Source organism: Gossypium arboreum, chromosome 10 (assembly GCF_025698485.1).
Source record: "Gossypium arboreum isolate Shixiya-1 chromosome 10, ASM2569848v2, whole genome shotgun sequence".
Taxonomy (NCBI): Eukaryota; Viridiplantae; Streptophyta; class Magnoliopsida; order Malvales; family Malvaceae; genus Gossypium; species Gossypium arboreum.
The window spans coordinates 108,212,026-108,236,014 of record NC_069079.1 but is presented as its reverse complement, the minus strand read 5'-3'; the positions used below and the strand labels follow the sequence as shown (position 1 = coordinate 108,236,014).

The window sequence follows — 23,989 nt, the reverse complement described above, 5'->3', positions numbered from 1 at the left end:
ATTTTTTTAAAAATATTTACAAAAATCAAAGATGAAAATGAATCAAAAGGATATTTCTTTAAACAAAATCTTATTTTTAACAGTTGTCTAACTTTTATCTTAGAAACGATTTTCAATTAAATTCTCATCTAATTTAACACAAGCTGGAATCCTCAAAGTTGCAATCAATAGGTTAAAGTGCTTAAATGTTACATTTAATATTGGGTATTATCTAATTGGATGACCTGAGGAAACATAAACCAGATCCCTCTCCATAAAAAACCATCATCTTCCTTTTTGTTTTCTGATATTTCTGTAAAGCTTTGCCCATTTCAACATTAATGGCATGTATTGGTGGTAAATGGAAGCTTGAAATGTTAGCAGGGGCCCTCTTGTAAACCTTTACTCGTTCCCAAGGAACCGCACCATGGATAAAAGCTTCCTGTTTTATCTCTTTGGACAGGGCCACTTTTGTTCATACATGTGCAAGGAATTCTGGAATAGAGTAAATACTAAAACTATATTAAAATTAATATAACTAAATAACCGAACCGTTACCATCTGGCTCTTGTAGCTCAGTTGGTTAGAGCACCCGTTTAGTAAGGGGGAGGTCTTGAGTTCGACTCTCAACAAGAGCAACTTGTAATTTATTTTCTCTTTTGGTGTCTGATACCTACTTTAGTTAAAGAAACTAAGTTCTTTAGGTTAATTCTATCAAATTTTTGTCAAGGCTCTTGTAGCTCAGTTGGTTAGAGCACCCGTTTAGTAAGCGGGAGGTCTTGAGTTCGACTCTCAACAAGAGCAAGGTGCTTTTTATTCTCTTCTGAGTTCTGACGTGTAATCTACTTTAGTCATGAAACTCATGGTTCTTTTAATAACTTTCTGTTATGCTTTCAGCAATGCTCTTGTAGCTCAGTTGGTTAGAGCACCCGTTTAGTAAGCGGGAGGTCTTGAGTTCGACTCTCAACAAGAGCAAATAGTATTTTATCCTTCTCTGCAAACAGACACGTGATCTATTTTTGTTAGGCCTGCCATTCCACTGTGTGATTGCTTTAACTATAATTACATTAAATAAAAATTTATGCTTAAATTAAAATTCATATATAATTTTAAAATTTATCTTTTAATTTATAATTAAAATCTATAGTGTCTTTATAATATTTAGCTTAAATCACTCCTAATTAATTTTTTGGGGCAAGAATCACTCAACTTTTAAAATTTTATATTCAAATTTAACAGTATTACAAATAATATTATTGATTGGAATTATCAAAATTTTATTATGTTTTGGCTTTCCTTTGTATTTTCTATACTTCATTTTTTTATCTTTTAATTACATTTTTCTATTAATTTGCACTTAAAATTGGCATGGGAAAAATTTACAACCCATTTTTAAGTTTAAAGCATATATACGTGTCTTCTTTTAATTTTTGAACAATATGATTATGATACATTAATATATTGATTTGCATTAGAAATTAGTATTATCATTTATTACTAAAAACACTGTTAGAGACTGTTAGTCTAATAGTTGTTAGTCTGTTAGCTGGTAGTCTGATTAGCTGTTAGTTTGTTATTCAAGCAGTTATGTTGTTAGCAATAGTTACTAAGCAACTCATGTACTCTATAAATACTATTAGTGTACTGTTGAAAAAGAGAATGAAAGAAAAATCCCTTTCAGTATTCAATATAGTTTAGTTTACTGTAGATCTTTACATGGTATCAGTCACCTTATTCCTGGAGATCTAATCTTCGATAGTTCTCATGGCCACCGCAGCTTCTGATGACTCGGCCTCTGTAGAGCATGGATGTCAGCCATTTACTAATGCTCTACTTGTTCACTCTTTTCCCCGCCATGACACTGTTTAATTGGACAATGGCGATTTCGTTCAGTGACAGCAGCATATTCGGCTAATCATTGAAGGTTATGAACTTACTAGTTTTTTGGACGGGACCTCAGCTGACGGATCATTTGTTCCAAATCCAGATGCCTCGCCTTTTCTTCAATAGGATCGGTTGCTTACCTCCTGGTTTCTTTCCACCATTAATCCGTCTCTGTTATCTTCCTTTACAAATGCTCTATCGGCGTCTAATGTTTGGTGTACGCCACTCGACTCTTCGCAGTAGTCACCGGAGTGAAGTTGTCCCGTATTTGTCATAAGCTGCACTCACTTAAGAAAGGTAACCTCTCTATCAATGAATATGTAGCAAAAATACAAAGCACATGTGCCTTGATCGAAGCCTCTGGTTCTCAAATCTCGGAGGCGGAGAAAGTTGAAATTGTTCTTGCAGGTTTACTTCCGGAGTTTGATATGGTGATTATGTTAGCATCGTTTTCATCTAAACCTATACCATTTCACTGTCTAATTGATATGCTTATCGAATATGAGAATTATCAGATACGTGCGATTTTAGAGGAGGTGCTGATTCATGCCAATTTTGTGGAATCTGTTCCATCACCATTGGTGGTGACATCTGTCTGGAATGGTCGTCCTCCATCTGGTAGTCAAGGCAGAGGATTCCATTCCCGAATTCAATGTCAGATCTATGACTGATTTGGGCATTTAGCCCAGTGATGCTACTATCGCTATAATCGGGAGTATGCTAGTCTGTCGTTAGGGGTAGACAAAACTTCAACTCCAATCGGTCACGGGGCTCAAAGATCGGCTGCTAAACTTTCGTTTTCGTCACGAGTTCATCTGGGTTTAATGGCCCCTTAATGATGCCAAATGCTCTTTTTATTGGCGAAGGATTTTGTGAAGCGACTTATTTACCTCAATCGTCTATTACGCCTTCTGATCCTTTTGATGTTTACGCTGATGGTTTTGGGCACACGACTGGGTCAAGCATGCTTGTTCGGCTTGGGCAGTATCTTTTTTAATTTAGCACTTGGACCAGACTCCTTTCTTGGGCAACCTGCTGCTAGTTTCGGGTATGCTACTGTTAGGCCGACTCTCTATGGTTACTATCCTGGTCCATCCATGCGTGATAGGCCTTCTGGTCCGAATCATAATATTGGGCCACCAGCAAATAATTTTTCAACTAGGCCAAAATCTAATCATGTAGAGTTCGAAACTCCTCTTAAGCGAGGACGTGATTTTGGGCCTTCCAATGGCGATGCTTGTAATGCTTTTGGGTCGTTTGTTTCATGGTGGACTAAATAACGGGTTTGTGTTTACACAGGGTCTGATTCGTGTATTGGACTCCCTCGTATACTCGATATGCATACATTTGATGTATCCAATTCTACTAGGTCTAATATTCATGCCACTCAATTTAGGTCCAACCTTGATGGTACTGATTCGTATATTCCTATGCCCGTCGGAATCGCATCTTGATATCCAGATTCTAAGACCTCACATCATGTATGTCACGATGTTTCTACATTAAATGACAATACACCTTATTCAGGTATATCTTCTCTCTCAATGAGTGATGGGACTCCCACCAAGATCTCGTCTATTGAGAATTCAGTATTTCATGCACACCATAAATTGCTTCGATTATCTAATATTTTGTGTGTACCGACTATACGGAAGAATCTTCTGCCTGTGTCTCAGTTTTCCATTGACAATAATGTGTTTTTTGAATTTCACCCGACTTAATGTGTGGTCAATGACATCAAGAGACAGGAAATTTTGCTGAAGGCCCACATTCATAATGGACTCTATTATTTTTCTCTGCCGGTTGTGTCTACTCAGTCTATTGAAGCTCATTCTCTTGCCAACATTAGACTTCAGGCTCGGTCTGACAGTTGTGATAATTTTACTTTGTGGCACATGCACCTTGGCCATCCCTCTGCTTCTATTGTTAAATATGTTTTAGATAAGTGTAATATTGTTTCCAATAAATTTGGTCTTGATAATGTTTGTACTGCATGTCAGAAAGAGAAGTCTCATAAATTGCCCTTTCCAAACTCTATTATTGAATACAATTGTAGCACCCCAAACCCGGCCCAGACGTTATGGCCGGATCCGACATGCCACATCGAAGCGTTCAAAATATTTTATATTGTTGATCCAGAAAAACCTACTTAGTGTTTTAAAAGATAATTTCATTATAGGTTAAAGTGAATGGAAGTTGTGCACCAGGAAGGAAACCGGAAAAGAGGAGGTGAGTCTATCGGACTACTTAAGTACCAAGCTCCCTTCGGATCCAATCCTAGACATGCACACCGCCATTGCCACACCTTAACGTCATGTATATTTCTAAGAAACCGATTTGATTAAGTCATTTTTAGGAAAAGTGATTAATTTTGGAAAATACTTTCATTGTGGAAGCTTTGCTTGTTGTCGTGTTATTTTGAAATCAATTGTTTTTTTTTTGAAAACGCGCCCTAAAGCTATCCAATTTCAACAGTTAAAATAAGTAATACCTATCTTAGTAATACATATTAAAACCATAAAAAATAATTAAGCAGCCTTATTACATTTAAAAACCCAAACCTCAACGTAAATAATAGGATGTCCAGTTCACGAGAAGAAAACCAAACTTTCGAGCGGGTGGCCACTTGAATTCCCTCACAGCTCTAAGCCCACTATGGTTGGGGATTTCCTGCATGGATGAAAATAAAAGGGGTGAGTTTGGGAAACTCAGTGTGTAAGGAAAACCCATTCAAAGCCCAAGTCAACTCAAGCCTATTGGGCCTAAGCCCATTCAGTAACAATGGTCTTGGACGAGCCCTTTTCAGTTACAATAAAGCGGCCTTAGCCCATTATTCAGATAATGATATGACCCATAGGCCCATTTCAAAATACATGCAACATCAATAACATATGCAAGCCCATTTGGGAGACTACTCAACCCACCAACCACTACACCCCACCGTACCAGCCCTACACTCCATGTGGGAATAGCTCAACCCACCCAAATTTAACACTCCACGATTGCACCTTGCTGCTCGATTATCAGATAAGTTGAGGCAAAGCCTCTAGTACGTGGACAAGCCACTTCGATATTTCCTCTGTCAATATCCCAATCCCATGCATCAGATAATAACAACATGGCATGCGATAAATAACAACGATCAAACATGCATTTAGGTCAATTTAACCTAGGGGTATTTGGTAATTTATCTACTAGGGGTAAAGCGTAAATTTTCCACTTTTAAAGATATTTCAGTAATTTATCTATTTTAGGGTTTTTCATGCATATTCCTACTTTTCACATACTAACAGAATCACGTACTGAGGGTTCTTACCGAATTGGGCCCGTTGGCCTATCATTCCAATTTTGGCCCATTAAGCCAAAAAATATCGAGGACACAGAAATCATGCACTTTGCAATCCAAATTTTGCAGCTTACCAAAAACATTAATCGATTTACCTCACGAGCATTCGCACACTCGCAAATCTACAAAATACCGATTTTCGACATTTCGGCTTTTCGACTTTTGCCGATCCAGACTAAGAAAGAGGGTGTTAGTTACACACCTGTTTGCGACGATATGCTGACAAGATCCACACACGAACCACCTACAATTGGATTACTAACACGTTAATCTAACTATTCAAATACAAACTACGTATTAACCCCTTACAATATTCGGCCAACCACACCTACAGATCATAGTAAGCTTATAAGAAATCAATAAGCAACTCATTAACAAATTTTTGTAAATGTTTACCACATAATCATAATTTCACTGCAAGCTGTCTTCCTGAGCAACAGTCACTAAATCATTTATAACTGGAGCTACGAAACTCCAAATCAAGTGTCGTTAGTTTTCCCTGAAAATAGACTCATATATCTTATATCCATAAAATTTTCACAATTTTTGGTTTGGCCAATCAATACTAGATTTTTCTCAAAGTTTCGCATGTTTCACTGTTTGACTAATCTGACCACTCTTCATTACGAATCAAATTTCTCATTGTACAGAATTCAAAATATGTTCTCGTTTATTTCATTTGAAACTAGACTCAACAAGATTTAATTACATAATTTATTCAGCTTCTAATTCATCTCCCACAATTTATGGTGATTTTCCAAAGTCACGTTACTACTGCTGTCCCAAGTAGATTTATTACCAAATTCACTCTTTCATACATAACTTGCATGCATGTTATTTAAACATGTATATCACCAATCAATCATCACATATCTATGATTTTACTAAAGTATAATCTCCATTTCATCATTTTAAAGCACAACATGTTAGCCGATTTTTCCCTTTAGTATCTAAGGCACATGCATGTTCATTTGTTTGGCTCAACTTCACCTATCTTCCATTTTTCATCAAAAGAACATGAAACAACAACCATTTCCTTCATTTTAATTCATGACCAAATGCTCACAACACAACCAAAAACCAAAATATGCTTCAAGAGTTAAGGTAGAATCAAGAAGAACTCATGAACATCAAGATAGAAGCAAACTACCATGAACTTACCTTCAATTTTCTTCCCCAAGTGACCAAACATTCAAGAGCTTTCTCCTCTCCTTTCTCTTCTCTAACTTTCGGCCATGATGAACAAAGATAGACAAAACTTTGTTCTTTTCACCCCTTTTTCTTTTAATAAAATTTCATATTTCATCCATTTAATTCTTTAATATAAAAGACATGAAATGTCCATCATGGAACATTTACCTAAACCATTATCATAGAACATTTACCTAACCCATTATCATGGAATATTTACCTAATCCATTATCATGGAACATTTACTTAACCCATTATCAATTTGTACCATGAATTATGTATATCAAGTGCTCATATTGTCTACAACAACATGATGGCTGGCCACTTCATGTAAAATGGAAGGTTTGTCATGCAAATCCTCCTATTTTGCACTCCTATTTATTTGGCCACTTTAATTTAGCCTATAACATTTTCAAACATTTTCACATAGGTCCTATTTCATAATTTCACCCCCTTTTTCTTATGGAACAAAAATTAACTAAAATTGTCGGGTTCTATCTTAAGCTTGGGCCTTCTAGAGGCCCACTAACATAATTAAACCTATGCCAACATTCACAGAATTCCCTAAAATTGGGGCATTACAACAATACTCCATTTGATTTGGTTGTCTCTGATCTTTGGGGGCTTGCGTCTGTTGTCTGTGGGCGTAATAGGTATTATGTATCGTTTGTTGACATGTGCACTCGGTTTACTTGGATTTATCTTATTCATCAAAAGTCACAAGTAATGGATTGTTTTATTCAGTTCTAGTAGTTAGTCAAAACACAGTTTGAGAAACGTATCAAATAGTTTTAGAGTGACTAGGGCGTGAGTATCAAGTTTTCACATCTATTTTGGCAGCTCAAGGGATAATCCATAGACTGTCTTGTCTACACACGTTTGAACAAAATGGAGTGGCTGAGCGTAAACACCGGCGCATTGTTGACATGGGTATCACCCTTTTGGCCGAAACAAATCTGTCTATGGACTATTGGGGATATGCATTTTGTTATGCTGTCCACCTCATCAATCGTCTTCCTACCACGGCACTGAAAGGAGAGTTTTTGTTCAAAGTTCTTCATAAATATGATCCCACATATGATCATCTACGAGTATTCGGGTGTTGTTGTTTTTCGTTGCAAGTTGGATTTCCACTATTAAACGAAAGTCACAAGTTGGATTTTCGTTCTCAACCATGTACGTTTTTGGGATATATTTCGCAATATAAAAGATATCAATGTCTCACACTGGATGGGAAGATCGTCATCTTTCATCACGTTGTGTTTGATGAACAACGATTTTTATCTTCTATGTCTACTTTGGGAGGTTCCACTTCATCATTTGAACTCTCTCTCACCAACAAATGTTTCTCTTGTTAATCATGTCTCTTGTCCACCTGTAGCATCCTCGTCAGCTCAACCCCCTGAGTCATCACTACCTCTTATTATGTGTCATTCACCCTTTATCTCCAGTACTCCTCAGGCTGAACTAGGTTCTGATCATGAACCATATCCTTTATCCAACAACGATGGTATTCTCAATCCAAACAGGACTGCTTCCAATACTCTATCATCGCCTGTCGTCCATCCTCTCCTATGCCTCATTTGCCACTGACAAATACTCATCCAATGGTCACTCGATTTAAGGCTGGCATTTTTAAGTCCAAAACTTTGTTGGTTGAAGCTATCGAGCCTCTTACAATTGAAGAAGCATTTTTTACCATCGAATGGCGTGCTGCTACCCAAGTTAAGTATGATGCTCTGATTCGTAATTCCACAGGGGATCTTATTTCATTACCAATTACTTACAAAGTAATCAGATGCAAATGGCTATTCAGGATAAAGAAAAATCTTGATGGCACTGTCGCCCGGCGTAAGGCTCAGTTAGTAGCTAAAGGATGTTCTCAAGTACCTAGGTGTGATTTCAAGAAAATGTTCAGTCTAGTAGTCAAATCTGCTACTATTCGTATCATACTTTCCATTTCTGTTTTCAATGGTTGGCAACTTCGACAGGTAGATATAAATAATGCCTTTTTAAATGGAAATCTTGATGATCATGTGTTCATGCAGCAACCTCTGAGGTATGTCCAATATGGTTCAAATGGCGAACCTTTGGTCTATCGTCTGAAGAAACCTTTATATGGTCTACGTCAAGCTTCGCGTACCTGGTTTGATAAATTGAAGTGTTTTCTCCTCTCTGTTGGTTTTACTCACTCAATGTCTGATGCATTTTTGTTTGTTAGAGTTACGCTTGACTCCACTCTTTATGTTTTTGTGTATGTGGTTGATATTATTATTACTAGAAGCATGCCTAACTGTATAAGTAGTTTTTTCTAGCAATTGAATAAGGAATTTTCTCTTAAAGATATGGGTGATCTCTACTATTTTCTAGGGATTGAGGTTACTCGTTCATCCTTAGGGTGTCTTCATCTTTGCCAGCGAAAGTACATCTATGATCTACTAGACAAGAGTACTATGACTTATGTAAAGAGTGTTCATACTCTAATGATTAGCTCGTCCACTATGTCTAAGAATGACAGGGATTGTCTACCTGATCCCACTGAGTACAGAAGTCTTGCAGGTACCTTACAGTATATAGTGTTGACTCGGCCTGATATTTCCTACGCAGTAAATCGTATATGTCAATTTATGCATGAACCTACTACTGTTCATATGGTTGCATTAAAGCAAATCTTAAGGTATTTGTGTGGTACTCTTGACTATGGGATTGTTTTTCGTCCCTCTACATGACTGTCTCTAATCAGTTATACTGATGCTAACTGGAGGTTGGATTTTGATGCTCGCCAATCTATAATGGGCTATTGTGTGTATTTTGGTCACACACCAGTTTCCTGGTGCTCCAAGAAACAACAAGTTGTTTCACGATCTACGACTGAGGCTGGGTATCGAAGTCTTGCTGTAGCCACTAGTAAGGTTACTTGGTTGATATCGTTATTCAATGAGTTAGAACTTCAGTCTATCGATCCACCTACTATTTGGTGTGACAATTGTAGTGAAGTTACAGTAGCTGCTAATCCCGTTTTACACTCCAAGTTCAAACATATAGTGCTTAATTTGTTTTTTGTCAGCGAGAAGATAGCTGATAGATCTATTTTTATTGGTAAAGTACCTGCTTATGATCGGGTTGTTGACATTCTGACTAAACCACTCTCTGTTTTGTTCTTTGCTCAATTTCGAAGTCTTCTTCGGGTGTTGCCTGTTGGGAAGCTGGGTGAATGTTAGAGTCTGTTAGTCTAATAGCTGTTAGTCTGTTAGCTGGTAGTCTAATTAGCTGTTAGTTTATTATTCAAGCAGTTATGCTGTTAGCAATAGTTACTAAGCAACTCATGTACTCTATAAATACTACTAATATATTGTTGAAAAAGAGAATGAAAGAAAAATCCTTTTTTAGCATTCAATATAGTTTAGCTTACTGTAGATCTTTACAAACACAATTGTTTAGTACTTTATTTTATTTATGTTTAATAATTTTTTAATGAATTTGCCAATCACTAGGATTAATAGGGAAGGAAGTTAGTGGTTTACACAATGGTTTGTTTAGAGAAGGTAGGAAGATGAATCTTTTGTGAAGGAGTTTCTTTGTTCTAGTAGAAAAAAGTGAGTACATGAGTGTGTGGGAGTTTTGCATGGTCCTTTTATAGTGGGAGACAAACTTCACTACGTGGCAATTGATATGGAAGTTTGATTTGACACTTTTGGTAGTGACAATGATACTACGACCTAATTAGGAACGCTTGGTAATCAATGAATTTGGACTTCCATGCTGGTTGGTAGGTTGACTATGCATGCTCCTTTGTGATGTCGGTTACGCCAGGAGACATGTGTCAAGTTCTCTTTAGGTACACTAGAAAGTCCATGAGGTCTACTACGTAGGTATAACAATTGTCCCCCAAGCGAGAGAAGGTTATAAAGTGACCTTCTTGAGCCTATTGGAGAAGTTCGCATCATTGGTGTAGATATTGAAGTTTTGGCTAGCTAATTAGAAGTTCATTTCGAAGCACTATGTACTTTATGTGTGCTTTTATTTTATTTAAGTTTTTATTTATACATGTATCTATTTTTGAAATTTGAAATTTGAATTATTAAGGCTTTTTAGCTTTTGTTAGATTTATAGTGAGGTAGAAAGCTTCATATATATATTCTTATGTATTTAATAATGAAACTATTAAAGCGTGCGACATATTATGATGTATTTATTGGGTTCCTAATGTAACTGTCATTATCATTACTATTAAGGTATACGTGCCAAGTTATGATTGGAGCAACTTTTTGTGTATGAAAGTAGTGCATATGTTATTTTGATGGTTTTTTATGTTTAAAATGGATAATTGAGGTATGGGAATGAAAAGTATTTATTTTGGCATGAAAAGAAAATATTTTGGCATGTTTTAAGGTCTCCTGCACGTAGGGTGTGGTACCCTTAGAGACAAGTATTGATACCTAACTTCTAGAATGAAAAAATCTGCAGTAACTTAACTGGGGTGTAACACCCCTAACTCGTATCCATCACTGAAATAGGATTACGGAGTATTACCGAAGTTTATAGATTAAATAAATAGACATTTCATATAATATAACATTCATGGCAGAAACCAATCGAAATCAAACATATTGTCCTTTATATGAGCCCTCTGGGCCCAAAATACACATTAGAAACAAGTCAGGACTAAATCAGGCACTCAAAGAATTTTTCAAAAAATATTGGAATTTTTTAAAGCTGCAGGGGTCACATGGCCGTGTGGCTAGGCCGCATGACTCACACGGTCAGGAGACATGCCCGTGTCTTAGGCCATGAGGGCATTTAAAATAGGGACACATAGCCATGTCTTAGCCCATGTCCGTGCCCGTATAATTCTCTGACTTGGGTTACACAGACAAGTCACACGTCCATGTGCTAGGCCGTGTGAACATACTGACTTGCATTCTTAAAAAGATACAAAGGACGCATGGCCGTGTCACTTGACCATGTGTTACATATGACTAAGACATACGCCTATATTTCTGCCCGTGTGAAAGAAAATAGGCCATTTTTCAAGCCACATTTTTCTCACCCAAATTGACATCAACCTAGATTCAACAAATTGCACATCATCAAGTCATAACAAGGCATTCAAAACAAGCTAAAATCAAGTCTTAGACATGTATTATCACCACATACAACCAATATTCCCTTAGGCACCTCAAATGACAACTTAAAAACATGTCAACTAAGCATCCAAACTTACCTAAATAATTACCTAACAAAGTAACCCAAGTTCACTACAATTTAAATACATACATATATCACTTATACTAACATCATAATTATACATTATTCTCATACCAATATATAAGATGATTATATAAACAAAATATTATTTATAATATTTACATAAGCTAAAGTTTGACTAAGACCGTACGAAAGCCTATACATGCCATATAAACCTTATTTAACATTTCAAAAACTACCGAGATAAGCTGGATAATGTGACTTGAGTGCTGATCCGATCGTCCAATCTTCCAATAATCTACAAAGACATTAAACTATACAAATAAGCTTAATGAAGCTTAGTAAGTTCGACGGGTTAAATAAAAATCTTACCAAACCTACTATAACAAGTCAAATAAATAAAATCATTTATATCAACTCCCTGTCATTCACAGCTTCACTTGATAATACATTCGTATTCAAATCAATACAAACATAAATAACATGTCTTTCAAATTCATTAAATAAGTTACTTTATCAAAATCTTTCCATTTAAAGAACGACTTATAGATAAGAGTACATCGTCAACAGAAGCTCATAAGAGTTAGTCCTACCGAATACGCCAAGCTCGAAAGCTGAACAGAAGCTCATAAGAGCTAATCCACTCAATCACACCAAACAAAAAGTAAAACACGAAAGTTCGCAACAAATGCTGGACCCTAGTTTTACTTAGGTAAAATACTGATATCTCCCTCCAATACCATCATACACCAAATTGCAAATGTACTCAAATTCCGCGTTCAATTCAAACCGAATATCTAATTCAATATTATAATTCCAAAAATAATCTATTTCCAACAATAGAATAAATGCATAATACCATTCAAAAATTTATACAAATGTTAAATTTTAATCGTACGAACTTACCTAGACTGAATTGTAGTAATTGTAGAAGTTTAGAGACGATTCTGCTATTTTTTCTTTTTCACGAGTATCTACAGGATCTTGATTTAGAATATAAAAGTTACTCATTTATTAGCATATATTTCATTTCCAATTCATTTTACAATTAATACCCTTTTATTTTTTGAATTCACGCAAATGCCCCAAACTTTTACAATTTTTACAATTTAATCCCTTAATTAGTTAATCTATCAAATTAATTAATTTTCTTCAATCAATAATATATCCAAATATTATAGGCCCTCATACAGCCCTTAATAAACCCAAAATTCACTATCAAATCTTAATATTTTAACCTTTTCACAATTTAATCCTAAAATCAATATTTAACAAAATCACTATATAAAGTCATCATACAACATAATCAAAGCTCTAAATCCATATTATTCATAAAAAATATCTAATATTTATCAATAGCAACTTTCAAATTTTTATTAAAATAAAAAACGAATGTATGGTTTAGTTGGACCTAATTATAACAATCTCAAAAATATAAAAATTACAAAAAATGGGTAAGAATTGAACTCACATGAAGTAAAAATATGAAGAACCAGCTTAAAGAGCTCTCTCCTATGTTGGTTTAAGCTGAAATTAAAAATAAATTTGTATAGGAAACTTTTAATTTCATTTGTTTGTTTTTAATTTCATCAAAATTAAAATTTTGCCATTCAATCAGGAGTATTGGCTTATTGTAGACTAAGATATTGGTTCCTTTTGTCTAGATATTCTTAATGGAGGCACTTCCTTATTGGAGATCAATCGTACTTACATTGTTCTTATTCCAAAATTGCAAATCCGACCAGGTTATTTCATTTTTAACCCATTAGTCTATGTCCGGTTCTTTATAAAATTATCTTGAAAATAGTGGTAAACCGATTCTAGAAAGTGTTGTATGATTGTATCAATGAGGCATAAAGTGCATTTGTTCTGGGTTGACAAATCACATATACTGTTCTTTTAGCATATGAGGTTTTGAATGTTTTGAAAAAAAAAAGTGGAGGGAGAGGTTTTTTTGCATTGAAACTTGATATAAGTAAAGCATACGATAGAGTGCAGTGGATGTTATTGAGGGAAGTAATGCAAAAAAAATAGGTTTTTTCAACTGGTTGGGTTAATTTCATTATGGAATGCATTAGTACAATTTCTTATTCTGTAGTGCTTAACGAGGAAACATGAGAGGTCGTTATACTAGCTAGGGGCCTTAATCAAAGTGATCCACTTAGCCTTTATCTTTTTCTAATATGTAGTGAGGGTCTTTCAGCCTTTATGAGATTAGCAATGAATGATGGTTTATCAAAAGGGCAAAAATCTATCGTTGAGGGCCATAAATATCTCATTTATTATTTTCCGATGATTGTATTCTTTTTGGTGAAGCCACAAGAGAATGATCATTGGTCTTAAAGCAGATTTTGTGGGAGTATGAGAGAAGTTGGGTCAATGTGTTAACTTTGATAAATCCTTTTTTTTTTTATAGTTCAAACATACAAGAACAACAAAAAAGAATGATATCTGAAGAATTAGAGATACGTTTTTCATTAGACCTGGAAAAATATTTAGGCCTTCCTAATATGGTGGGACGAAAAAAGAAACAAGCTTTTAATTTGTTGAAAGATCGTATGCTAAGCCGTATTAAGAGTTAGTGTGTGAAGCCATTATCATAGGGAGGCAATGAGGTATTTATAAAAAAGTGTTCTTTAGGCCATCCCTATTTATGTTATGTCCTGTTTTCTTTTATCAAAGTCCCTATGTTTAGATTCGGAAGGAATTATTAGTTGATTTTAGTGGCAAATGTATGGGGGAAAGAAAGGGATTAATTGGTGTTAGTGGTTGAATTTATGTGATCTCAAGAAGAATGGGGGAATGGGTTTTTGAAGTTTAACGAAGTTTAACTTGGCACTTCTAGCAATGCAAGGTTGGCATTTAATGACTAATACAAACACGTTATTAGCAAGATTGCTAAGAGTAAAGTATTACCTGGAGTTGAATTTCATGAGTTCAAACTTGGGAGCTTACCCCTCTTATGCCTAGAAGATCATATGGTCTACAAAGGGATTACTCCAAGAGGGTTTGTGTAGGTGTGTGGTACTTGTTCCAAAATTTAATGTTTGGACAAAGGCGTGGGTTCTTGGATTGGAGGGGGACAAAATTCAGATAAGATCTATTGGCCAAAATATAGTAAATGTCTCTGATTTAATTGATCAACAAATTGGGTAGTGAGATTTTTAGTTGATTACCAATATGTTTAGTGCTGAGGAAGCAAGGAAAATTCTATGTATTCCTTTAGCACAGACACTTCAGGAGGATTCGATTGCCTAGTGAGGTGAGGCGTCTGGGGTGTTCTCGATTCATAGTGGGTACAACATTCTTATACAAAATTCATTTTTATCTAAGCCTTATACTGAAATCAAATAAATTATACAAATTTTTTCAAGAAGTCGTGGAAACTTAACCTGCTGGAGAAGATAAAAATTATAGTTTAGAAGATTTTTTGAAATTATATTCCTAATTTCTACAACCTCTACAATAGAAGATTAATGGGTCTCCTGTGTGCCCAAGGTGTTCAAATGGCTCAGAAACTCTTGAGCACTCGTTTCGGGACTGTATCACTGCAGTAGAAGTGAGGAACAAATTAAACATTTATTGGTATATGGAGTTCACTGTTGTTATCTTTCAAGATTGGCTTGATAATTTATTTTCTACCTCGTCTAATTAGATTTGCAGGATGGTGGGGTGTACCCTTTGGGTGTTATAGACTAAAAGAAATAAATATGTGCATGATGGGATTAAAAATCAGGCTCAAGTAATAGTAGAAAGGATTAAAGCTCAATTAGAAGAATTAGATGCCTTTAATAAACGGTTACCTATTACTCGAGTTGAGATTGTAAGATGGAGGCATCCAGAGGACGCTTTCATAAAGATAAATTTTGATGGGGCTTTTCAAGCTCATTCCCTAAAATCATGTTAGGTGATTGTTATCAGAAATCAAAGGGGGTTGTTCTAGGGTCAACAACAATTTTTAATAATCACATACCAACTGTGTTTGCTGCGAAAGCTATTACACATCTCCAAGCAGTCTGATTGGGCATTGATTTGGAGTTTCAAGATGTGGTGATCGAAGGCAATTCGCTTACAGTGATAAAGAAACTACCGGAAAACAGGAAAGATGAGTCATGCATCGGTGCTTGCATCTTAGATCTAAACTCTTTGAGGAAGAGATTTAAAAACTGTGTATTCTTACATATTCAAAGGCAGGGGAACCAAGTGGCTCATCTTTTGGCCATTGAAGGATTAAGGGGGGAAATGAATACTTATCTTCTTAACGGGTTGTCGAATTTTATAGAGGAGGCGGTGGAGAAAGATCGATGGGGAACAGTTGGGGGAGTATCTTTGGTACTGTGAAATGAAAATCGGGTTTAAGGTATTGTTGGGTTGCTTATCGATGGGGGAAAACAGTAGTGAAGGAAAGTAAGAGTTAGGAGGAGAAAATAAATAGTGGTGATTTTCTGGCCAATGTTGAACGCTTTTGATTCTAAAAGCCATAAGGATCTAGTTTTGGGAAAGGAAATATTTGGAAATGGACTTTTGATTGTGATATGTCTTTTCAAAAGGCAGAGTCCATTAATTAGGCGGGGGTATAATTATTGTTTTTAGGAAATGATATTTGACTGTTTAAGGGGTTTTAGTTTTTCATTTATTATGGCTGTTAGATTATTTTTTATTTATTAATATACTCCAGCTATATTATTTCAAAAATAAAAATAAAATGCGAATGAGTTAAAAAGCAATAATCTAATAATTAAATTTGTGAAATACTGATATTAAAAAAAATAATGGTAATTGAATTTTAATGAATTCATGTGAAATACATAAATGTGTTAACAAAATATGATAATGGATAAATAGAGAATAGATTTGATCATGGGCTAGGCTGTTCACCCGAAAAATGGGAGGATTTCGATAAAAATATAGATCTAAAAAATAGGTTTGGACAAAAAATGAAGTTCATTTTCTAAACAGGCAGGGCCTCAGATAAAAGTTTTTTGACCTGGGTTCGGCTCAGCCTGAATAAATTAATTATTTTTAACAAAAATTATCTTGTTGTTTTTTTTGTTGTTCTGGGTATTTTGTTGTTGTTTTTTGCTATTATTTTTGTTGCTCTTTTTGTTGTTATTTTTGTTGTTTTTGCTGTTTGTACAATTATTTTTGTTTTTTTTTTGTGCATTTTTTATATTGTTTTGTTATCCTTTTTAATGTTGTTTCGTTGTCGTTTTTAATATTATTTGGATATTGTAGAATTTATGTTTTATTGTTAATTTTGTTATTATTTTAGTTGCAACTATCTTAGTATAAAGAACTTTTAATGTATTTTAAATTTGTTTATTGTTTTAATATTTATTTTAATATTTTTAAGTGTATTTGATATATTATAATTTTTTAAAATTTATTGTATGTAATAAAATAATCTAGAAATAATAATATGGGCGGGTCGGATCGGGTCAAATTTGGCTTCTATAATTTGATTTAGACAAGAACAAAATTTTAAACCCATTTTTCAGATGAACCAAGCCTAAACCTAAAAATTGGCCTAAAATTTTGTTAAGAGAGATCACAACAAGTTCTAATAGAGAATTAAAAAAGGAAAGTATAATTATATAAAGTTTAAGGAAATTGTACGAGATAAGTATGCTTAAATAAAATAGATAAAAGTTTATTACATTTAATAGTTTTATAATAATATCTATAACTTATAATTTATTAAAATTCCAATCCAATGTTACATATAATTTTAAGTGCATGGAAATTTAGGTAAAATTAGATTTAATAGTTTTATAATAATATCTTTGTAAATATCCAAATTCGCTCATGTGGACGTTTTAACAAATAATACATTCATAAATTAGATAGATATTTATTCGAAAATATTTTTAATTCAAAGATATTTATTAACGTAATATACAAAGCTATAAATATAAATTTATGTTTATTAAATTTATATTTAATTAAATTAATGTGTCACTGACAATAAACTATAAGCAATTAATTTAAGCAAGTAGCTGGAATATTGCCCTTGCTAAAATTGGGGTCCAAAGAAATTCAATGTTCTTAGCATGGTGTTAGAAAATGGAAAATGGTTCTGATTTTTAGTTTGTAATGTTATGAATATTAATGGTGTTAGTGCGACTCAATTTGGGTTACTAGAGGTAAACTCAAGATTTATGATTATTATTTTTAATAATATTATCTTTAAAGTTTGAATTTTATTTTCTTATTAAAAGTTGCAATGTGTTTTACCATTACATCCAATCACTTGTTAGTTTACATCAATTTTTATAGTTTAATGTTAATTAAAATAAGTTTTTCATTTTAATTTTTGTTGAGAAGTTTTTATGCTATAAATTATAATTTGATTCTAGTTCTTTTTATTAAATACAAATATTTCAAATATAAATAAAAATAAAAATATTATCACTTTATTAATATTAAATTTAAAATTTATTAAAATATAATGTACCTTCGTACATTGCACAAGTTTAAAACTAAGTATAATTATTTAAGAAAAATATTTATTTTATTATTACGATATATTGCAAGATCACAATAGGAGTAGAGTTTTTAAAATTACTTTTAAAATATTTATGAAAATAATAAAAGTAACATTTGATGTATTTTTGAAATAAATATTTTAAATTAAAATATGTGGGTGTTCTTAAATTTATTTAATAAAATATATTAAAATCAAATTTTTATATTAAAATTAATTAAATTCAGAAATTAACTTGTAATATCAATTTATATATTATAGATTAAAGGCCCATTTGATTAGACATTGAATTACCAAGTTGCCTCAAATTTACAGAAAGGGATTTGAACACGTGTTTACCAATCCATTAAGTAGTACACAAACTAATTGAAACCCACTTGTAAGTTTATCAGAATTCCCAGGAACAGTCAAAAGTCTGTTTGGAATTTGAAATCTCGACCCTCTTAAAAGAGACGTTATAGGCTTTTTAATTCCACTTCGTTTTAATAATGATTAAAATTAAATTACAAAATTTTAAGCAAAGCAATTTTAATTTTATTTTTTTTTTAAAAAAAATGGAAAACCCCTATGCTATTATTTACTCTGTGTCTCCATTTATTGCTTTGAACTACATCACACATACACACAAACACACCCTTCTCTCTTTCTTTATCCCTCAGTCCTTTTCTGACTCTCAAAGGAGGAGCCTTTCACTTTTGTTTCTCCCAAAAATCTCAAATTTAAGCTGAACCCCATTGCAATGTTCTGTCCTTTTCTCTATATTTAAGTTGAGCCATGAAATATTGTTGCATTTAAGCTGAAACCATGAAATATTGCTGCATTTAAGCTGATCTCATTCATTGGACTTCAGTGTAAGTCTTTTTCTTCCATTTAAAGTTCTGGGTTTCTTTTTGTTTCTTTTTTTTGTGGGGGGGGGGATTTGGCAATTGCTTTTCTTATCAAATTGCTGCTTATTGATCATTGTGTTGTTGGTTTGAGCCTGTATGTTTATTTATTGTTTGTCAAAGAATTGTTTTCTTTAAAGGATTGTGCCCTTAAAATATTTGAATCTAGTCTTCTCGACGGATGTTGAATTAAATTGAATTGCTTGCTAAATTATAGGGGCAATTTATCTCTTTCTATCATTCTCAGACAGCCTTTTATTTGCAGATTTTATTAGAATTGGGATCTAAGGTGTTTGTTTTGGTAAAATGAGAGTATGCAATTAGTTTCTACAATTTTTTTTTTTTGTTAATCCCTCTTAGTACCATAGGAACTTCATCTGTTAAAGCTAATTTCAAATGGTATAATATTGTAGAGATGTTGATATAGAAGGGCTTTGACATTGTAAGTTGCTTGTCACCGGAAAGTGTGGGAATAAAAGAGCTAAATATCTTAAGAATGAGTGCACTATGACATAGATTTAAGATGGTGACAATGTGATTTTTGTGTTCATTTCATGTTCTTATATTGTCTTGCTTGTTTGACAAATTTTAGCTGTTTGAAATTCTGCCAAGTCAATGGCAGAAAAAAAGGTGTGCAATGTCTAGTTAAGTGGCATGAAAAATGAAGATACAGATGCTACATTTGGCCGTGTTTTGTGTTTTTAGAGATCTCAGGGTAAAAAGAAACAAGTTCATCTCCATTGATAGGCTTTTAACATCCTTTTTAGGGTACCAGATAGATATCTGATCTTCCATTTCATCTGATAAAATATTGACTGAAATTACAAAGAAAGCTCCTATCTTGGAGTGTTGAATAGCATGCATATGCTTTTTAGAAAAAAATGGTCAGAATTTCAATTTGGTCCGTACTTAACTGTTTGTTGTGTCTAATAATGTCTGCAGATGGATTTGGCCGGTGGAGTGGAGTTTCTGTCTCTCTTGTATCATTTGCTTGTATAAGTTAAACAGTTCAAATTCTGCTTTTATACAATGGGGGTTGACAAAGAAGGACCAAAAAATGGAGGTTATGTAGGTGGACTTTTTCAGCTATTTGACTGGAAAGCGAAATCTCGGAAGAAGTTATTCTCTAGCAAGTCTGATTTTCCAGGTATAATTGTCTTCCCTATACAGATAAGAATGCAACATGTTTGTTGGCTTGCATGGCAAGCATATGCAATTGCAAATTATATTCTTATGCTACAATACCGTCTTTTTTTATGTTTGCTAATGTTTTCTTTCCCCTTCAATTTTTTAGAGCGATCAAAACAGGGAAAGAGAAATGATGGGAACTTGCCGATGACACGACTCCATCTGGTGAGAACTAGCAAATCTCAGTTGAATTGCGGGTTGATCCTTTTACACTCTTGAACAGTAGCACTTCAATTGAGATTCCTTTACAATTGTTGCTGTGATTATTGCAGACCGATGAGGATGAAATTGGAGCTGGGACAAGCATAAAGGGAAGTAGCGATTATAGTTGTGCTTCCTCAGTCACAGATGATGATATGTATGGTACTAGGGCCCCCAGTGTGGTTGCCAGGCTTATGGGATTAGATTCGTTACCCACATATTCTGAGCCATACTCCACCCCTTTGTTTGACACTCAATCTCTTCGAGATGCTCATTTCTGGAATAGAAACCTTAATTATCATAATGACCAACTAGGAGTTTATCCTGGAGATCTTTTCAGTAAGATTGAGGGCCCTGCGAGGAACTTTATGGAGTCAATGCCTCAGAAGACAGTCAGCAAGCCTATAGAGAAATTCCAAATCGAAAGTTTGCCCCCTAAGGCAGCTAAAACAATTCCCATTACCCACCATAAACTTTTGTCTCCTATCAAGAGTCCTGGTTTTATTCCGATTAAGAATGCGGCTCACATAATGGAAACAGCTGCACGAATTATTCAGCCTGGCCCACAAGCCACAACTAGAGCCAAAATGCCTCAAGTTGGTTCGTCCTCAGTGCCGGTGAAAGTTCGTGATTTCAAAGAAAAAATGGAGGCTGCGCAAAAAATGCCTGTGGTCAGATCTTCTTCTGTGCCCTTGAAAGCTCAAGATTTAAAAGAGAAAACAGAATATGCACATAAGACGTCAAGGCTCACTGAAAGGACTAGAAGGCCAGTTGAGTCAAATGCGGTCAAGTATCTTAAAGGACAATCTTTGAACAAGAGCTGGAATGGATCCATAGAGACAACATCACCCAGGACTTCTGATACTGAAGAAATTTCTTCTGCTTTAAAGAATAAAGGGAAGTCGATATCACTTGCAATCCAAGCTAAGGCCAATGTGCAGAAAAGAGAAGGATTAGCTTCGAGCAGCAACTGGAGTTTGTTAGGGTCAAAAGACCAGAGTGAGGTTAAGTGTAGTCAAGCCTTCAAGAGTCAACCAAGTACTCAAAAGAGTTTGCATAAGAAACCTTCAATGCACAATTCTTCTAGTGTACTCAGGCAGAACAATCAGAAGCAGAACTCTATAGCCGATAAGGACAAATTACCTTCAAAGAATGCGGGTGCCAATTCGCACAGTAGAAAAGTGCTCTCTGGGGATTCCGCTTTTGCGCAACATAGAATGTCAGTTAAAACTGTTGGAAATTCCAAAACTGGCTCGAGGAAGTTGGGATTAGTTACAGCGGATAGCGAAAAAGGAGGTCCATATTCCAGTACAAAGAACCCGAGGAAGAAAAGATCAATAGATAGGGATTTCCATTTTGAGAAAAATCAGGTTGTTGATAGTGTGTTGATTGACAGAAACCAGAAGGAAGATCATCCTGTTACAGAAAGGAACATCAGCTGGGTTGAAGATAGCAAGAAGAAAGGCATGGATGTTGTCTCATTCACATTCACAGCCCCGCTTACCCGTTCAATGGAAACATCTCAGGTTTCTCAGAAAAATAACAGCTTTTGCTTGGATAACCGGGGTAAGAGATTGTTGCCTGACATTGAGAGTCTGAAGTTGCCTTCATCAGGATATAATGTGATAGGGGGAGATGCTTTAAGCATGCTTTTGGAACAGAAGCTAAGAGAATTAAGTAATGCGGTCGAATCGTCCTGCCAAAAGTCTCTCAATTCAGGATCACCTTCTAGTTCTACATCATTTTCACAAGATTTTGCGCACAGCACTCCTAATGCCTTCAATAGCTTGCCCCCGTTACATGATAAACTTGGTAGTTGTCACAGTTCCAATCTTTCCTCTGCTGATTTTCAACTGCTTGGATTGAAACACAAGCTTCAGGTAAAAGATTTAGCATTTCTATCTGCAGCTTGATTGTGTGTCACCTTTGAGGTTTTAATGGTTAACCATTTTTCTTCTCAAGCACGAGTTACTGTTTTATCAAATGCATCAAAACTATTTCATGAATTGATATTTAACACTGTTATGGTACATTCAGGGAGGAGTTGATGAATGCAGTAGCAGCCCTCTTGATGCTTGGCAACCTAGTCCAGTTTCTATCCTTGAACAGACGTTTTCAACTGAAAGCTGCAACTCTTCAGATAGCACTGATAGTTTCAGTATAGAAGGTAAAGCTCGTGGCTTACCCTTTATGTTCAATACTGAATCTATGTTATAAGTTTTTCTATGGGTATACTAATGCGTATCCCGGATATTATTTCAGGAAGTAAGCAGTGTTCATCTGTCCAAGCTCAGGAAGTTCTTGGTCTAAGTTCTTTAAAGAAGCTACGCTCACTAGAAGCTGATACAGAGTTATCAGATTCTGCTTCCTCCATGTATTCAAGAACTGTGGCTAAATGTAATGAAAATATTGTTGTTATGTCAGAATCCATGAAATCATCCAACTGGGAACTAGAATATGTGAAGCTGATACTGTGTAACGTGGAGTTAATGTTCAAGGACTTCGCCTTAGGCCGTGCTCGTGAAACTATAAATCCTCATCTCTTTGATCAGTTGGAAAGCCGAAGTGTTGGATTTGGACGTGATGGTGAGTCGAGGCTAGAACGGAAGGTACTATTTGATTCAGTCAGTGAATGCATGGACTTGAGATGCAGACGGTATGTTGGTGGAGGATACAAAACGTGGACGAAAGGGATGACAATCCTGAGACGAAATGAGTGGCTAGCTGAAGAAGTGTACAAGGAGATATGTGGGTGGAGAGGCATGGGAGATTGCATGGTGGATGAGCTTGTGGACAAAGACATGAGAAGCCAACATGGAAAGTGTCTGGATTTCGAAGTAGATGTGTTCGCACTAGGAGCAGACATCGAGGGTCAAATACTGAATGTCTTGGTTGATGAGATGATTAGTGAGTTCTTGCCATTTTAAAAGCTTTGTCAGTAATGTACGGTGGTTGAGTTTATGCACAAGGAAAATGGGTTGGCTTCTTTAAAGGTGATGATGCAGCAATCTGTATATGGAGAGGGAGGGGGGGGGGGACAATGAGGGCCAAATATTGAAAGCTTTTTTGGCAGCTGAATATGATCATCAATGACAGCCATGATGTACTCTTTAAGCATTTAGTTTTGTTTTGTCACTGCAAAATTTCTAGTGTATGTTGTTTCTCTTCATATATATATATATAGAGTTATCATCCCTTGGGGATCTTATTCTTGCAATCATGAAAGATTCTTTCAAGTTAATTCTTCAAACTATTGTGAAGTCTCTCTTTCAAGTCAATTTAATGAATCACCAGTAAAATACCATAAATTATTGAAATTTCTTATTCAATATTGAAATTAATTAAATTAGTTAATTTAATCTCCTCTAAAATATAAAATTTTATTGTATGTTTCTAAATTAAAATCTGTAATACCTAAAAGTCAGTGGTGTCATAAACGGTGGTTTTGGAATTCTATATTTCGATGATAGAGTCAGTAAATATTAATAATTAATATTTACAAGGGTATTATAGTATTATACTGAAGTTTGGTCTAATAATTTTGATTATTTGGAAAGCTAGACAAGGTATAAGTGTATCGGTTCTAAAGTAAGTGATTTTAGAAATTGAGATATTAGAATCTCG

The 23,989-nt window shown here is 34.7% G+C and overlaps 1 protein-coding gene, 1 long non-coding RNA gene and 3 other non-coding genes across 7 annotated transcripts; 4 read left to right on the top strand and 1 right to left on the bottom strand.

Annotated features, from left to right (window-relative positions):
* Positions 1-543: 543 nt before the first annotated feature.
* Positions 544-617, top strand: TRNAT-AGU (transfer RNA threonine (anticodon AGU)). Its single transcript has one exon. It is a non-coding gene; the product is annotated as a tRNA-Thr (tRNA).
* A 92-nt stretch (positions 618-709) lies between these two features.
* On the top strand, positions 710-783 carry TRNAT-AGU (transfer RNA threonine (anticodon AGU)). The gene has a single exon. It is a non-coding gene; the product is annotated as a tRNA-Thr (tRNA).
* A 97-nt stretch (positions 784-880) lies between these two features.
* Positions 881-954, top strand: TRNAT-AGU (transfer RNA threonine (anticodon AGU)). Its single transcript has one exon. It is a non-coding gene; the product is annotated as a tRNA-Thr (tRNA).
* A 10,589-nt stretch (positions 955-11,543) lies between these two features.
* On the bottom strand, positions 11,544-16,226 carry LOC108488948 (uncharacterized). 2 transcript variants are annotated; one of them, XR_008272849.1, is made up of 4 exons: positions 15,582-16,226; positions 15,412-15,500; positions 13,080-13,135; positions 11,544-11,906 (listed from the first exon to the last, which is right to left on the bottom strand). It is a non-coding gene; the product is annotated as an uncharacterized LOC108488948 (long non-coding RNA). The 2 variants fall into 2 exon arrangements; XR_008272848.1 differs by lacking the exon at positions 13,080-13,135 and having other exon boundaries at positions 15,582-16,173.
* A 2,351-nt stretch (positions 16,227-18,577) lies between these two features.
* On the top strand, positions 18,578-23,590 carry LOC108486969 (uncharacterized). Of its 2 annotated transcripts, none has more exons than XM_017791136.2 (6): positions 18,578-18,943; positions 19,919-20,123; positions 20,271-20,329; positions 20,437-22,245; positions 22,403-22,532; positions 22,628-23,590. In XM_017791136.2, exons 2-6 carry the CDS (start codon positions 20,006-20,008, stop codon positions 23,290-23,292), a joined length of 2,781 nt encoding a protein of 926 aa, XP_017646625.1. In that variant the 5' UTR covers positions 18,578-18,943; positions 19,919-20,005; the 3' UTR covers positions 23,293-23,590. The 2 variants fall into 2 exon arrangements, with proteins under 2 accessions (XP_017646625.1, XP_052875753.1); XM_053019793.1 differs by lacking the exon at positions 18,578-18,943 and adding an exon at positions 18,944-19,073.
* The last annotated feature ends 399 nt before the right edge of the window (positions 23,591-23,989 follow it).

Coding starts and splice junctions, on each gene's coding strand:
- LOC108486969 (XM_017791136.2), top strand. CDS start 20,006: ATGGGGGTTGACAAAGAAGGACCAAAAAATGGAGGTTATGTAGGTGGA. Junction 20,124..20,270: donor TAGCAAGTCTGATTTTCCAG/GTATAATTGTCT, acceptor TCAATTTTTTAG/AGCGATCAAAACAGGGAAAG. Junction 20,330..20,436: donor CGATGACACGACTCCATCTG/GTGAGAACTAGC, acceptor TGATTATTGCAG/ACCGATGAGGATGAAATTGG.